Here is a 17,025-nt window from a genome sequence, read left to right on the forward strand (position 1 = left end):
TATTTGTCTTATAACTGGAAGTTTGTCCCTTTTGAGTTAATATTATTTTGACGTCTTTAAAAATGTCTGCATGGTGTTCCCTATTCACGGACATCTAAATGGTTTCCGGTTTTTCACTATTATAAAAAATGCTGCAATGGAGTTCCTTGCCTGGTACCTTTCTGCACCTGTGTGAGTATATCTGTCAGAAAATTTCCCAAAAATAGAAGAGCTGGGCCAACTTGTATATGCATCATAGATAGTGCTGAAAAGTTCTCCAAAAGGTTTGTTTTAATGTGCAGTCCATTTATAGGGAATTCGAGCTCTATCTCCCCACACTATCTTTGAGATTGGATATTATCAAACTTCTTAGATCTTTGCCAACCTGAGAGACGAAAAATGGTGCTTTATTATTTTAATTTTTACTGTGAATGAGGCTGAGAAGCTTTTTGGAAATTTATCATGTTTTATTTGTTTTTTTGTGGGATGTCTTTTGTTTATGTCCTGCCAGTATTTGAATCTTGCCATTTCCTTGAGGACTCCAGCTTTCTGTGCCTTGGGCTACCTCACATAAGGACCCTTGTTGTAATTCAGTCCTGACTTCTGATGTCAGCCATTCAGTTGGCACCTTGGCCTGAGTGTCTTGGCTCCTAACGCCCTGTGCTAAGTAGACTGGAGAGGGGATCCGGCAGGCAGATTTGGACACACCCATCCAGGAGAGCAAGGTGACAGAATGCAAAACTGTAGCTCTTCTTAGGTCACATATCCTCCATGAGACAGAGGGAAGGTTATCTAACCCTAGGCCTCTCTAAGTTGGCATGAGTCCTCACCCAGAGGTCCAAGGTCTCCAACAGTATCACCTTTCCTCGTGAGAAACCGTTACTCTTTAGTGAGGAGTATGCAGAAAGCCCAACAATTCTACCATCCTACTGTCATCCTATATCAGAGTTGAATCCCTTTGGGAATGGCTGAGAGGGGCAGAGTCCTCTAGGAAATAAAGCCTCCCCAGTCTGGATTCATCTATAACTCAGAAGGTTGGCTCTGGCTAGTACATTTTCTGCTGCTCCTGGCATCACATCCCAGCACCAATGGAAGCTTTGGAAGACAGAGGAAATAATGGAGAAAGCAGAGTCCAGAAAATCACGTTCCAGCTAATCAAAGTATGCAAATCAAGTAAAACACATCTGTAGGCCACGGTTTTGGTAGGTACAAAATTTGAATCACTTTTTCAAGAACTTGTGCAAAAAGCCCTGTGTTGTGAAACAAGTGTGCATAACACCCTCCACCGGCCTTTCAAACTCTCCTTTATGATGCCCTAAGAAAAGGCGAATTCAACCCACTCTTTCTTACTCAAGAGAGCCCCTTCCTTCTTCTCCTACGGATGTTGCAAAATCTTGCTTTTCATTCACTCCAGAGAGTACCTGAACCCAGGAAGCTAGGGCAATTGGTGAAAGCAACAAATTCCCCTTCAGAACAAAGAAGCACAGTTATAAATCCAGCTCCAAGAACACGCCGTGCTAACCTACAGCTCTCCAGCCAGGTAAGCCATCTGATCTCTGAGAGTGACTTTGCACCACACAGCTCTAACCAATCACCCATCCATTACTCGTGCTTTTCCAACCCACCTGTGTCCTCCTCACCACCACTGGCTCTGCACCAGTCCACGCTCACCATTTCTTTCAAGTTCCAACTCACACACCCTTCCCTGGCCCTGCCTTTCTCTGGGGATGCCCACCGTCCACATTTTCCTGGGCGCTGAAGTGTTCAGCCCCTACCACAATGGGCTCCTGTGTATATTTAGGGAGTCAGAATGGCACGGTGAAACTCTCCAGGACTTGGGCGTCTGGCAGAAGTGCAGTTGAATCCTAGCTCTGGCGTTAGCCAGCTATGACCTTGGGCAGGTTACTTAATAGTTTCCTCTACTGTCAGATGGATAATCACAATTGCCTTGGAGAGTTGCTCCAAGGATTAAATCAGATAATATATGCAAAGTACTTAGCTCTGTTCTTGACTCATGCTATGAGACCTATTATTCTTAATTTTACCTCTATTTTTGGGTATAGTTTCATGTAATTCTTTTCTTTAAAATCCAAATTGTCCATCCCTTCAGATCAGAAACCAAATCCTGTGTTTTTTAATCCCCTAAAAGCATCTAGCACAGTCTGTTTACGATTAGTCAATAATTGTTTCTGAAATTATTGGAATATTTACATAACATTGAGATCAAAGGTGAGAGGGACACATGCATCAGGTGTAAAAGCTGATGGCCTCAACAGAATTGGCACAGTATTGTATAGAGTGATGATTCTCTGGATACTGAAGAAAAAATGCTTAAGCTTGACTCAGAAACCCTGAATTATAGTAACCTTGGTAAAGTCATACAACCTTGCTAAGCTTTTGTGCCCTCCTCAGAAAATGATGCTTAACAATATCTGACCTGCCTACCTTTCTAGGACGTTTTGAGACTCAATTGCCATCATCCATATGAAAACATTTTCAGACAGTAATATAATATAAAAATGAAAGACCCCTGAGAATGGTTGGGTAAATTAGACTTCTTGTGACTACTTAGGAAAGGAAGAAAGAGGCCAACGGTTTCTCCTGGAAACTACCCAGTCTCTGAACATTGTTAGTTTGTAGCCTTGAAATGTCTTCATAATCTGATCTGTCCCTGGATGACAGAGGGTCAGACTGTACTTCCCAAGGCTGCTCAGGACTAGATCTGCTTGCTCCATAAACTCGGTACCTGAGTTAAGCCTGCAGTGGCTAAAGCTAATTTCTAAAATGTTAGGGGCATTTACAGGGAGCAGAGTCCGGGTACTTACCCAGAAATGTTCTCTGGGTTGACCACGTTCACAGAGAATATAAAGTGCAGAAAATTCCAGAACTCCTATAGGTTCAAATAAACCCAAATTTCCTCTCTCTATACAAGTCCCATTTTCAGTGCTTTTTGGATCATGTTGGTTGGGTTTCTTTTCGTTTGTTTTTGCACCAAGTTTGTGGAAGTGTTTTTCTCTTGACAACTGGAAGTTTGGAAAGAGATGGAAAATTACTCTCTGATAGCTGTTCTGTGTCTTTTTTGCAAGAACCTAATATAAAGGCATCTAGTCTGGTGTTGAACCATATAGTAGAAAGCAAAATATCTACCATCTTATTTCTGTCACCAGTTTGGGAACGGGTATTGGTTGAAGGAGCATACATGAAGCCAAAGGAAGGCCAGTTGGCTAGCTGCCAAAAAACCTCCCCTGTAGCATTACATTTATTGAGCAGGGCTGGGTAGTCCTTGGAGATCAGAGGTTTCATTCTATGAGAACACGAGATTGTATCAGAGCGCTAAGAACAGACTTACCGTATACAAACTTCCCAGAGACTGAGAGAGAAATCCAGACCTTCAGTTCAGTTACTTACAGTGGGAAGTATGACGTCATGACCCAAAGTCCAAATTCAGCCTAAATGAGTCTTTGGTTTGCTTGCCTTTTATTTTATTTGTGGGGCCAAATGATATTTTACACAAATTAGAGCCAAAGTTTCTTTCCAGCCTTATTGTGACATAATTGACATATAACATTGTATAAGTTTGTGTTCAACACGATCATTTGATATGTGTATATATTGCGAATTGATTACCACAATATGATTAGTTAACACATCCATCACTTTATGTACTTATCTTTTTTTATGGTGAGAACTTTTAAGATCTACTCTCTTAGCAACTTTCAAGTACACAATACAATATTGTTAACTATAGTCACCATGCTGTGCATTAGATCCCCAGAATTTATTCATCTTATATCTGAAAGTTTGTCCATCTTTGACCACCTTCACCTATTCCCCTCACCCCAGGACCACCAATCTACTCTCTGTTTCTATGAGTTCAGTGTTTTTAGATTCCACATATGAGTGAGATAATAGTGTTTGTCTTTCTCTGTCTGACTTATTTCACTTAGCACAATGCTCTCGAGGTCCATCTATGTTGTCACAAATGGCAAGATTTCCTCCTTTTTTATGGCTGAATAATACTCCGGTATATATATACAACATCTCTTTATCCATTCACCCATCTACACTTCAGTTGTTTCCATGTCTTAGCTATTGTGAATAATACTACAATGAACGTGGGAGTGCTGATATCTTTTCAGGATAGTGATTTCATTTCCTTTAGACATATACTCAGAAGTAGGATTTCTGGATCATACGATTATTCTATTTTAAGGTTTAGAGGAACCTCCATTCTGTGTTCCAGAGTGGCTATACCAATTTACATTCCCATCAACAGTGCACAAGAGTTGCCTTTTCTCCACATCCGCGCCAGCTCTTGTTAGCTCTTGTCTTTTTGATAGTAGCGGTTCTAACAGGTTGAGCCAAATTTAAAAAATCATTGAAAAGTAGATTTCTCAATTGTCTTGGAAAATCAGAAGATCTGGTCCCTATGCTTTCCGAGAAGGCAACAATCACTGGCCATCGAGGGACACTGCTGGCCTCTTACAGTAAGTTAGTGTTCTTCAGGTTTTCATATTTCTCACCACTGATTATTACCCAACACTGGAGCCATTTATCATAGTACGTGTATTGTTCTTCTCATAATAGAGAAATCTCTCTTCTATACTTATGTCTCTATCAAAATTTGGAAAACAGAAAACTAGAGGGCAGAATATTTCAAGAAAATGGATATATCATCATCATCATCATCATTCTCCTACTGTCGCAAGCTTCTCTCTTCCACAAAAATTTTAGCCTTGAGAGAATTTCAGGACTCATTGATTATAATGGGCTTTTTGCGAAAGAATCTAAGTTCACTCTAAGTAGATTCTATCGGGCAAAACAAAATTCCCTCTTAACAAAAAAAAAAAAAAGAAAGAAATCCCCAACAATCCCAAAACAAATTTTTCAGTTGCTTGACTTTCTGGAAAGAAAATAAATGCTAATAAATTGGTTTTGCATTCGTGCAAAAATTGGGCTTCTTCGCTCTGACTGTAATCTAAAGCTGTTTTTTACGTGGGGGTATTGGTTTTGGTGGCATTGAGAGGAGCAGTCACAGTGTTTTAACCTTTCAGATAGCCTGTGGGACAGAGTTTAAAACATAGCAATGTTAGGGCTGCCAAAGACTCACTCATTGGAAGAGAGGTTGATCCTCTTGGGGGCTTCTCTTTAAAAATGATTTTAAAGGCCCTCACTCAGAGGACCACAGATATAAAATCTGACTTTCAATCAAATGGGGCCTAAAATGTGGCGAAGGTGGCAGGGTGACCCAGAGGAAAGGGGACATGATGTGGAGTTTGTCAAACTTAAGTCTGAATTCCAATCCTTCCACTCCAAATTGATGTGATCCTGAGTGGGCTTCTTTATTTCTCTGTGTTCCAAGTCCCCATTTATAAAACTGGGATGAATTCTGCTTCACAGAGTTGATCTGAATATTGCATGAGAAAATATAAACTGGCCCTTTGTGAGCACTTTCAAATGTTGGTTCGATTTCTCTTTCCTGTTTCCTTTATATATAATAATGATAGCTACCGTGAACTGAAATGCTTACTATTAGCCAGACTAGTGCCTCGTAACTTGACTTCTAGTTTTCCTCTGGTTTTTTAGTTGCTCCAGTCCTTTTCCCAGCATTTCAATACACTAGACCAGGAATCATTCTTTTTCTGTAAAGAGCCAGGTTAGAAATATTTTTATATTTTTGACCATCTCTACAGGCAAAGGGCTCAAGGGTCAGAGGGTTCTACAGTCTCTGTTAGATTGCCCGCTTCGCCTGCCATTGCAGTATGAAAGCAGCCATAGACAAGATGTAGACAAATGTATGTTGCTGTGTTCCAATAAAACTTATTTAGAAAAACAAAGAGCTAGACCAGGGGCCAGAGTTTTCCAACCCTTCCACTTGACTATGAATCTTCAGCATCCTATACATAGTTCTTGCTGTCCTAAGGCATAGTTAAAATTTCAGTTGGTTTTAGGAGGGAGGGAGGAAGGCAAAGAGGAAGAGAGGAAAGAAATAGCAAGAGAACTTAAAATGAATTTATAAGCTGTATACCATTATATTCCACTACATATAGAGAAGATTCTTTTTCTGCTTATCTTAAATCTATATACCTCAACTAAAATATTTACCACTTACCACTTCTGTCATCTCAAACCTAGTAAGACTAGTTAACATTTCTTGATCACTTTTTTTCACTCACTGTGGGCTTTGTGTCAAGTGCCTAACACGCACTATTCTATTTAATCCATACAATAATCCTATGAAACGAAAGTAATTGTTAAACACATATTTTAGTGAGCAAATTGAAGCTTAAAAGAGTTGAATGATTTCCCTGGTGTCACAGAGCTCGTAAGTTAGGGAGCTGGGATGTAAGTCTAAGCAGCTGGACAGTTGCTCAACTTCTCAGCCTCAGTTTCTTCACACATAAAAAATGGATTATCCATCTAAACCTTAGTTTCTCGGAACGATTACAACAGTGAAGGTATCTGAAAGTGCCTGGGTCAGAATCAGGGAGCACTTAATCAGTTCTCTTTTCTTTCTCTACCATAGCATTTGGGATTATCCAGAAATTATTAAATATTTATTGATTACCCACTATCTTGTCGGGTTTAACCGATCTAGAGCCACTGTTTTGTAGGAGAAAGACATTTTAGTCCTGACTTTGCCTCCAAGGATGTGTGACCTTAGGGAGCCTTTGGTGTTGGGTTTCCACTCTGGAAAATGACAGGTTTCTGCTCAGCCTTTCTGACAATGCTGTCTTATTTACACCAGAACCCACTTGATAAAATGTACACTTCCAGACCCTACCCAAGACCAGACTCATCAGGATCTTTTGGAGTGGGGCTTAGGTTTCAGCATTATTATCCCCAACTATAGTTTCAAAATAAGTATTAAACCTACAAAAAAGTTGAAAAAAATCATACAATGAACCCTATCTACCTTTCACTAGATGCACTTATTGTTAATTTGCTTCATAGATCTTTTTTTCTCTTGCTTGAGAAAAAATATTTGAAAAGTCAGACTCCATTTGAAAGTCAGTTCATAGGTTGCCACGTTTGCTTGATAATTCCTCTCTCTCTCCATTTGAAAGTCAGTTATGGGCATCATTTCACCCCTGAACATATCAACGCATATCTTTTAGGAACAAAGATGTCTACAACCATAACACCATTATTGCACCCAAGGAATTTAATTAATATTGATGCTATTATGTTATCAGATATACAGTCTATATTTAAATGTCTTTAATTACTACCAAAAAAAGTCCTTGTAGTTTTTCTTTGATGATCTAATCCAAAATCTTGCATTTTATTTGATTTTCATGTCTCTTTCACTTCCTTTTGTTTAGAAAATTGTTTTTTGTCTCTCATGACTTGATATTTTCAGGGAGTTCAGGCCACATGTTTTCTAGAATGCCCCTCCATCTGGATCTGCCTGCTTTCCCATACCTATATTTCTAGGTGGTAGATTAGATCGAGCATTTATATTGTACTCTGTGTACCTTTATTGGAACACATTCTAAGGACAAAACGAACTGCAAAAAATTTTGAACTTACTAAGTAGGTTTGCTGTTGGTATTGCTACTGGAATAGTAATAGTAATTCTGAAACAATCTCTTTCTATATTGTAGGACATGGCAAAATAAATAAATACCTTGACATTTTTGAAAACCAGATTTCTCATACATTGGGTGATAAAATATGGAATAAGGAGGAGCCAGCCTGGTGGCATAGCAGTTAAGTTCACATGCTCCATTTTGACAGCCCAGGGTTTGCCAGTTCAGATTCCGGGCGCAGACCTATGTACCGCTTATTGAGCCATGCTGTGGCAGGCGTCCCACATATAAAATAGAGAAAGACTGGCACAGATGTTAGCTCAGGGCCAATCTTCCTCAACAAACAAACAAACAAATATGGAATAAGGAAAAGTAAGAAAGAATCTATGATGTCAGATTTGAATTGGGGGTATGAGTATGAACTCTATCTACTACCATAGTAGAAATAAGCACATCTAGTCGTCAGATCTTGGTTTTTAAATAACATTTCACACTAAAAGGAACCAGGGCTCCTTAAGGAATGACTGATTATGGGGTTAGGTAGATAAAATATAAGTTGATCCTGGAATAACTTGTTATGTCAGAAAGAAAAAAATGCTTAATGATAATGGAGACTTGTCAAAAGAACACAGGAGTCAGCTTGAAGGCTCACATTTGGCATATCTGAGCAGAAAAGAGAATAATAATAGTAATGGGTCATAGCACAGTAAATAGGAATTTATATCATAGTGAAATTAAAATCAACAGCAATAGAAGGAAGTATATATGGAAGAATCTACATTTCAGAAGTCTGCGAATAAATGTTGAAGGGATTATTGAATTCGATGCTTTTTTTAACATGCTCCCAGGTGGTTCTAATTCCCTCCTAAGTTTGAGAACAACTGCTAGGCATTACCTTGAAGCACTTTAAGGCTATAATAGCTATGAAATCTGAAACATAGCCCCTGCCCTGAGAAAACTGATACTGAACAGAAATGTATGAAAAATGAAATTCTAGCCAGCCTGCGATGATTTGTTTTCTCCTGGAAGTACTTCTGCTAGTATTTTCCCTGCTATTTTCTCCACCAGTCATTCTGGCTGCTCCTGAAGCTGGCTGTTCCATTCCAGCGTGGTCCTGGGAGAACTCCTGCCCTCTTACTTCCACCACAGTCCTCTGCCCCCGAAGTGCAAAATATTGACACCCACAGAAAAGCGAAAAGGAGGCAGCTGCCTGAGATTGTCTCCAGGCTCTGCCTTTTGCTTATTCTCGTTTTCTTCACCTCTTCACCAGGCAGACCACAGCTTGCAGGCATCAATGCTAGGCCAGTGGACACTGTATGTAAATACAGTGTCTTGCGATGCCTCAGAGGGCTTAAATTTTCATTCTAGAAGTAGGGCAGGAACCATTTGCCTGTAAATGTGTCTTCTGCCTCTGGGCTTCCAAGTTTTGCAATTACTTGGGGCTATTTTTGTATAGTTCTAGTTTAACCATGCATAGAAGCCATTCAAAAGTGAGCAAATAGTTACGAATTTCTCTCCCTGTAATCAATCTTTTCCTTTGCTTCCCACATCCAAATCGAGTGCCAGACCCCGTCGATTCTGCTTTCAACATTTTTCAAGTATCATCCTTGACTTTTCATTTTCTTTTGGCCATATTTTGAAGATGCGTATGGAAGAAATTGATTTCCTATTCTTCTTCACCATCACACCAGGACATCTATGCCTACGTAAGCCAACTTGCTAAAGTTCCTAGTGTGGAGTGGGATATCTTGCCTACTAGGATTTCAAAGAGCCATTTTGTTCAACATGTCTTTAATATGGGATCTAACCTACCATTGCACAGTTTTAAAAAAGGGTCAAATGTAAAATCCCTTAAGAAAAGTGACTTAAATTTATATTATAGATCCCAAATGACTGGTATAAGGCTTGTTTCAGCAACAGCAGTTATGAAAGGGAAGTAAAAGAAGAGGAGCTCCATGAGAGAAGGTGGGAGATAACCATCTAAGCACTTTAAATTCCGCCCTGGGCTACTCCTGCTCCTGGGAAAAGTCCCCACTACAACATTCTAAACTCAGTGAGCAATCAAATAACTCTCACCTGAATCACTGGCTGGCTGACAGTCTGCATGGTGGGTTATCTAGTTTATCAAGGATTCACCCAGGCAAATGCCAGGTGGTGTCTGCAAACACATTTAAAATTGATAATGCACCTGTTAGCCAATTGGGGCACACCAGAGAAGACAGAACTTGCTCAGCCTCTCTTCCTGTGCCATCCCTCTGTCTTAGGGCTTCATCTTTCCAATAAGAATCACTAACCCAGTATTATGATTTGGAATCAGAGGCTGGCTGCTTCTACCCATTCATGCTCAGCACTGCAGCCCTGGCATTCCCCCCATGTACTCTTTGTGTACAATCTGTCTTCCTGTCTTAATTATCTTTGCATCTTTGGGTCGGCCTGCCTCCGGTACCTTCCTCAGTTCCTTAGAAGAGTAGGTACTTAGTAAATGTTTAGTCAATAGATATTTACGTGGGTATTCCTTATCTCAGGGGTTGTGAATTTCAAGCACCTCTCCTGCTCCTCTCTCCTTCTGTTCTCTCATTTTCCCCCAGATATCAAAGAGCTCTCCACTTTTCTCTTCTTCACTATTCCCCTTGTATCTGCTCTCCATCCTGTATATTGAATAATCCCCCTAAAGATGTTCAACCTACTCTTTAGGAAACAGTACCAAAAGTACAATCATCACATTTTCCAAATCTGAATATTGGAGCATGGGTTCGAACCAGTAGAAGTTTAATCAGTAGGTAATAGGAAGTAATATTTGAAACAAGACTGTCCCTGACAATCTAAAATGTGTGGTTGTTGAAGCCCAAAGGGGACAAGGAGAATGGTCTATGTTGTAATCCTCCACATGGCCCTATCTTGCGTTTGGGTCCAGCCTATCTCTCTGATCTCCCCTCCCAACTCTCTCTTCCTGCCATGGGCCATGCTCACCTCCTTTTGGTCCTTTGAACCAGACAGGTTAGTTCTGTCTCAGGTGCTTTGCAAGGGCTCTCCCTTCTCCCTGGAACCCTCTTCCCTAGATCTTTGCAAGACTCTCATCTTCTTATCATCCATGTCCCAGCCCAAATGTCACCTTCTCCCAAAGACTTTCCTTAACAGCCACTGCCTCCAGATGTCCCTTGCCCTAAGTCACTCTTGACCCTATAACTCTGCTTTATTTTCTTCCTAGAATTTACTTCTCCAAGCAAGTATCTTATGTTTGCAGTCTTTCTCCACCTCCACCCTACCATCCACTACAATGGAAGCCTCACAGAGCACATCTTTGCCAGTCTGTCTGCTCCCGTATCCTAGCACCTAGAACAGTGCCCTGGGACATGGTAGGGGCACAACAAAACTGCGGAATGAATGGATGGACACTGCCCCTTCTGCCACAGGCTGCTGCTCACTCACGTATGCTCGGCTCTGTGGAGCGGAGAATTGTGTGATCAGCTCTTGCAATTCTAAGTCCACCCAAACCTCTGTAGGAAGTGCACCTCCCACAGGAAAGGGGAACACACGGAGGATCCCAGCTTTGGCTGGATAGGAAACGGAAGTCAAAAGTTTAGGACAGAAAGAGGAAGCACAACAGGAGACACAGCTAAGCAAAAGAAATCTGCTTAAAAAATAAAAATTAAAAAAAGACGGGACCTTCGAGTGCAGTGGTTAGAATACTGAAATTGGACTGGTAGTCATGATGACCCAGTTGAGGCTTTGTCCCAAACTCACTGTGTGGGATTGAGTCCATCACTGCTCTATGCTGAGCTTTAGGTGCCACACTAATAAAATGAGGAAGCTGGAAGTCTCTTTGGTCCTTTCCAGTGACATTCTTTAAAAGGGGAGACCTAGGAGCCTATGATCTGTCCTAATTGTAAGGGTTCTGCGGCTACACTGCAGTAGTCTCAGTCCCACTAAGAACTAAGAAATGAGGTAGGTAAGGTTTACCTTTGAGAGTCAGTATTACTCATCGGAGGCCAGATATGCAGAGCTGTCAGAGGGATAAGGTAGGACTTCCAGGCCAGCAAGACCGCACAGTCAGCAGTTTTAACATATTAACGTGTCTAAAGAAAAAAAATGTCCATTAGGGGAGGGGGAGTTCTCTAACCTTGGAAAGGAGAGGCCAGAGACCAGGGCTGGCTCTGCTTTTCCATATGCAGCCTGGAGGAAGGGTCTTCACCGCCAGAGCTTCCCTCCCAATGCAAAAACTGGCCTCAGTGCAAGATGAACATGATAGCTTACAGGCTCCGAGCATTCTCAGGAGAGTGCAGGACAATCGTTAAGAGTCCAGACTCATCAAAACTGGCTTCAAATCCTGACTCTGCCAGTTACTAGCTACATGACCTGTGCAAGTTATTAAACCTGTATCTCTATTATTTCACCTGTGAAATGGGACTGATGATAAAAGTAAGTATCCCCAAGAATTGCTGGAAGAATTAAGTCAATATATATAAAACACTTGGAATAGGGGCTTTACTATAATTCCATTGGCAAAGCCATCTCTGGCCAGTGTGCATGCCTGAGGCCTAATGATCTTAAATATTTGTCTCCCCCCCTTCCAATGTCATTTTCAACAAGCAACCTACTCCTTCTTATGTGGGTTTGCTTACACAGAAAAAATGTGCTTATCACAGAGATTCTGAGAAATTCCCATCCCAGAGCCTGCAATGTTTTATGGCAAATCGATAAACTACTTCTAGTTATGCCTGGGCCTCCCACTTTGCTGGACCACAGAAGCAAGATACAGGCATAATGCAAATGGAGGATTTCGGTCCAGGGGCAGAACTGTTTTGATTTTCAAATCATCTCACTGGCATTCTGGTGCCTATCTCCGCCTTACTGTCCTTGGGTTAGAATGCAGACACGTAGGCTCTGATTCTCCTGTAGAGCAACGCGCCTGAGTCCTCAGTCTCTAAAGCAGAGGGCAGAGGGTTTACCCACCCAACAGTGTATCAGCTCCCGGTCTGATCTTGCCCACAGTGGCTGCTGTCCCTGCCACGGGTGCCAGCTTTACATGAAAGAATAAAGAGCTTTTGTAAGACTGGTGGTCTAAAAATATAGGAAAGGAGGCACTCCAAGCTTTAATCCAAGGGTTCCCACTGGCCTGGCTGCATTGACTTCCCCTCCTCAAAAAAAAATGTCCAAGTGTTTTCATTTTATTCTGTGACCTCCTGGGAACAGCAGCCACCCTTTAGGGATTTGTCTGAGTTTTAAACATTCTCAATTAAAAGTGTGAGTCATTCTGGAAGGGTTAGAGAAACTTCAGTGAAGATACACATCAGTGGGAATATGTTCAAGGAGATTTCTTTCCTCCTGACACCTTGCTGGACTGAGTTTGCCTTTAGCAGTTGCGAGAGTTGTGAGTTTCGTTTTGTTTCGTTGTTGGAGACAGCTGAGAGAGAGCTGGAAACGGGAGGTGAAGGAGAAGGGCGAAACACTTCAAGAGATCCATGAGACCTGCTCAGCGCTGGAAGAGAACTTGAGAGGTTCAAGGACCAGGAGGACCCTGGGAGGTTCAGCTATGACATGGGTTATGTGGGCATTTCCAGATTGGCCTGGGAAGGTAACCAATAATTATAATATCTTTCCTCTGGAAAAATGCAGCTTGAGCTCCCAATAAGTAACCTGTAAAGGGACTTCGGAGGTACAATGCATTGCAAGTGAGCTCTTAAATGGTGGACTTCCTACACTGGATCTTGGGAAGAAAGAGAAAGTCCCAAGAAGCATTTGGGGCGGCACAAGGAGCATACAAAGTGTTAGAGCCGGAAGCACATTTGCCCCTGGGCTCTGGGGCAGGCAGAGACCTGCTGAAAAGCCCAGCTGGCAGAGACACCTCTCCAGAGACCCCGCAGAAAGATGTCCTGCATTTAAAGAAAGGAAGTTTCGGGCGCTGGGGTTAGGCTGACGTTTCATTTCGGGTTCTTGGGACAGCCTTGCCTCTTGACTCTCAGAGAACCCGGAGCCTCCGTTTGAGTTTACCTGAGTCCTTGCGGAAAGGAGAGACAAGTAAGAACTCAGCAGGAGAAGCCAAGCCTTGGTGAGGAAGCCAGAGTGAGGAGATCTGGATCCAGATACAACGGGGGATTAAGACTGAGGGACAATTCAGTGGATGGTATGAAAGGGATGGGGGCTTAGGAGCATCCAGCGAGGGGACCAAGGCAGCACACATAGACCGGGCAAAGGTGCGGTGTGAGCGTCCGCGGAAAAGGGAGAGTCGAGAAGAGAAGGCTGGGGCGGAGTGGCGCGAAGGCTCTGGGAAGCTGTCCCTAAGGCGCCGCGCGCTCCGAGGAGGGAGGCGGCGTGAGCGTGTGACCGCCGAGGCTGCGGCGGCTGGAACAGGTGAGCGGCCGCCGGGTGGTGGGTCCCCGCCCTTCCCCGCGAGCGTGCCTCCTCCTACCGACTCTCTCCGGCGGTTAGCTGTTTCGCGGCTCCCCTTGGTTTGGGGTTTTGCAACGGGCAGCTGGCTTTTTTTTCTTCCCTCCCCTGTTTCTGTCTCTCCTTCTTCTTTTAGGTTGCTCCACCCCGCCCAGGATCAGGCGAGGGGGAACCAGCTTGGCTGCGGCTGCCAACTCGCGCCGAGTGCGTCTGCAACTCCCGGAGTGGAGTCTCGCGTCCTGCCTCGTCCCCGCGGGGCGCGCGCTCCTCGCTCCCCCAGGCCCCGCGTCCTCCCCCCGCAACCCTTCCCCACTTTTCCCCGCTTTTGCAATCACATGGCATTTTAAGAATGCCGGAAAGATGGCGGTAGCGGCGGCGGCGGCGGCGGCGGCGGGGCCGGCCGGCGCGGGAGGCGGCCGAGCGCAGCGGAGCGGGCTGCTGGAAGTTTTGGTGCGGGATCGCTGGCACAAAGTTCTGGTGAACTTGAGCGAGGACACCCTGGTTCTGAGCTGCGAGGAGGGCGCTGCGGCGTACAACGGCATCGGGACCGCCACCAATGGCTCGTTCTGCAGGGGCGCCGGCAGCGGGCACCCGGGCGCGGGCGGCGCGCAGCCCCCGGACTCGCCCGCTGGGGTCCGCACCGCCTTTACCGACCTGCCCGAGCAGGTGCCCGAGGCCATCTCGAACCAGAAGCGTGGCGTGAAGGTGCTGAAGCAGGAGCTGGGCGGGCTGGGCATCAGCATCAAGGGGGGCAAGGAGAACAAGATGCCCATCCTCATCAGCAAGATCTTCAAGGGGCTGGCGGCGGATCAGACCCAAGCCCTGTACGTGGGGGACGCCATCCTGTCGGTGAACGGGGCCGACCTGCGGGACGCCACCCACGACGAGGCGGTGCAGGCGTTAAAGCGCGCGGGCAAGGAAGTGCTGCTGGAAGGTAAGGGGTTAACGCCGCGCGGGCTGCGCTGGGCGCGCACACACCCACTCGCCCTCCCGCCGCACCCTCACCCTCACCCAAGTGTCCTCACACCCCAGGGGGCTGGGGGTGGGAGGTGGCATGGAGTTTTGACAACTTTTATCCACCTGGGGGCAACTTGACCCCACCTACAGTCGTTACAGGCTTTGATCCAGCGGGGTGTATGAAAAGGCTAGGCGAGCAGGGTGTCTCGAGCTCCTCTGTGCCAAGCGCCGGTCTCTTGCTAAGTGCACGTTCCCTCATTTTGATCTGCGGATAATCCAAGTGCAGTGTAGGGGCTGGGAAGTGGAACTGGAAATTAAGGTAGATGTCCACGTTACCAAGTGAGCTCACTGAGTAATCGCAACTCTGATGGTTTTCTGCTTTGGCACCATTTTCTCCTCTGAAGCCTGGGCAACTCAGCTAAAAGGGTTGAATCCTAAAGGGACCAGAGAGGGGTGACAATGTTTGAATGCTGAAACTCCGACCACTCTTCTAGACTTCCCTCCTTTCCGACAGGAAACTGGGGTGATGACTGGGGAGCTGTGCCACGGGCTGGGAAGTTGATGCAGAAGTTCAGTTGTGCTGCCAGGGGTTTGGCCGGTCGGTCTGGATTCCAGGTTGCTCTGGGTGGAGGGTTGGTGAAGTGGTTTTTCTGCCTCCATTTCTAGGAGTTTTTCTGGAGTGGTGTGGAAACAACTTGGCATTTATAAACAATTTCCCTTGCGTGTGCGGCATCTTAAAGACTTCTCTCTTGGGATCTGATGTCCACAATCCCCTAATTATTGAATGTGAATAGCATAGCTAGCATCATTTTGTACGTTTTTGTGGTTCTTTGGTGTTACATGAGGGAGAAAGAGAGTAGGGAAGTTGGGGATAATGCGTTCTCCTTTCCACCACAGCTGTATTTCTCACTTGATATCTGCCTCCCTGCCCCTTAGCTGGCTTTGTACATATCTCTGTCAGCACTGATATTGTGTAATTATTTCGTCTATCTACTCAACTTCCCCTCAACTGTAGACTGAGTCATCCCGGGTCTTTTATTTAGTTATGGGTCGTCTCCCTTGAGCTTAGATGCTCAGTGACAAGCATGCTGAGTGAGTAAATGACCCCATAGCCATTGAAACAGAATGTTTCAACTGAGACCTTGTAAACTGGTGGATGGTTTAAATCCTAAATTAAGGGCTCAAGTCCATTTCCTGCTCACCAGTTGTGGTGCTGGCCTGTGAAACTGAGAAAATTCAAAGTTGGGAAACCAACTTTGTTGTGGGTGACAGCTGATGCAACTCTCTGGTACGTGATGGCCCACCTCCTGGCCTAGAATACAGAGAATTTCCCTCCCCCTTATTTGTCTAGAGGATTTGTGATGTCTTCATATTTAATTGCTATCCTGGATCCAGAAAGTGGAAAGTTGTTTGCTTTGGCTTATGATTAACATAAGTAAACAGAAAAAAGTTTTCTTGATTCGAGTGTGTGTTGGATTGTGTGACAAGGGGCAGGTGGGATCTGTGGCAAGTGGAGTTTGGACTATAAACTGCTGGGCAGCTGCTCAGTTTCAACATTTACTGTAAAATATCGAGGGGACAAAAGGCAGGTCATTTTTATTTCAGGCACTGCCCTGCATTATGCTCTTTTTTTCCTGTTCTTCCCCTTGGTTTCAATTTAATGAATAATGACTTAGCAAAGAGGTAAAAAATATCTCTCACCCAAAAAAGAGGAAGAAAAGATGACTCTCTGCAGTTGAAAAGAAACTTAAACAAAGAAAAAAAAAATCAAGCAGTTATGTGGCTTTATTGACGCCGCAACTGAAAAGCGAGTTTTGTAAAAACCTCTCATAGGACAGTCTTACAACACGTTGTCATGTGCTGCAGGTAGGACATCTGGGAAAGACCTGTGGGCCTCCTGGATATGAACCATCGGGCCTTATCTTATCCCCAACCTGAGTTGTCAGAAATCCGCTGCTACTACGAGAAGCAAGTACCGGAAGCACCCAGCAGTGTCTCATATTCTGAGGCGAAGTGTTGGTCCTAAACGTGGCGGGAGTAATCGTATACCATCCAGTCAAATATCACACATTGTCTCTTTTGTAGCTTGGCCTAGTGCATGGATTCCCAGCTGAAAGGACTTGTCAGAACCACCCAAAGGGCTTTTTAAAATCACATACCCACTTGCCCA

General features: G+C 44.2%; 1 protein-coding gene across 1 annotated transcript in view; it reads left to right on the forward strand.

The window, feature by feature from the left end:
• Positions 1-13,659: 13,659 nt before the first annotated feature.
• The window catches only part of SNTB1 (syntrophin beta 1), a 227,123-nt gene continuing 223,757 nt past the window's right edge, over positions 13,660-17,025 (forward strand). The window contains exons 1-2 of the mRNA XM_046642204.1: positions 13,660-13,862; positions 14,035-14,832. Of these exons, the coding sequence (XP_046498160.1) occupies positions 14,259-14,832 (574 nt within the window). The 5' untranslated portion in view covers positions 13,660-13,862; positions 14,035-14,258. The remainder of the gene's footprint in view (positions 13,863-14,034; positions 14,833-17,025) is intronic.

Source organism: Equus quagga, chromosome 16 (genome assembly GCF_021613505.1).
Source record: "Equus quagga isolate Etosha38 chromosome 16, UCLA_HA_Equagga_1.0, whole genome shotgun sequence".
NCBI lineage: Eukaryota > Metazoa > Chordata > Mammalia > Perissodactyla > Equidae > Equus > Equus quagga.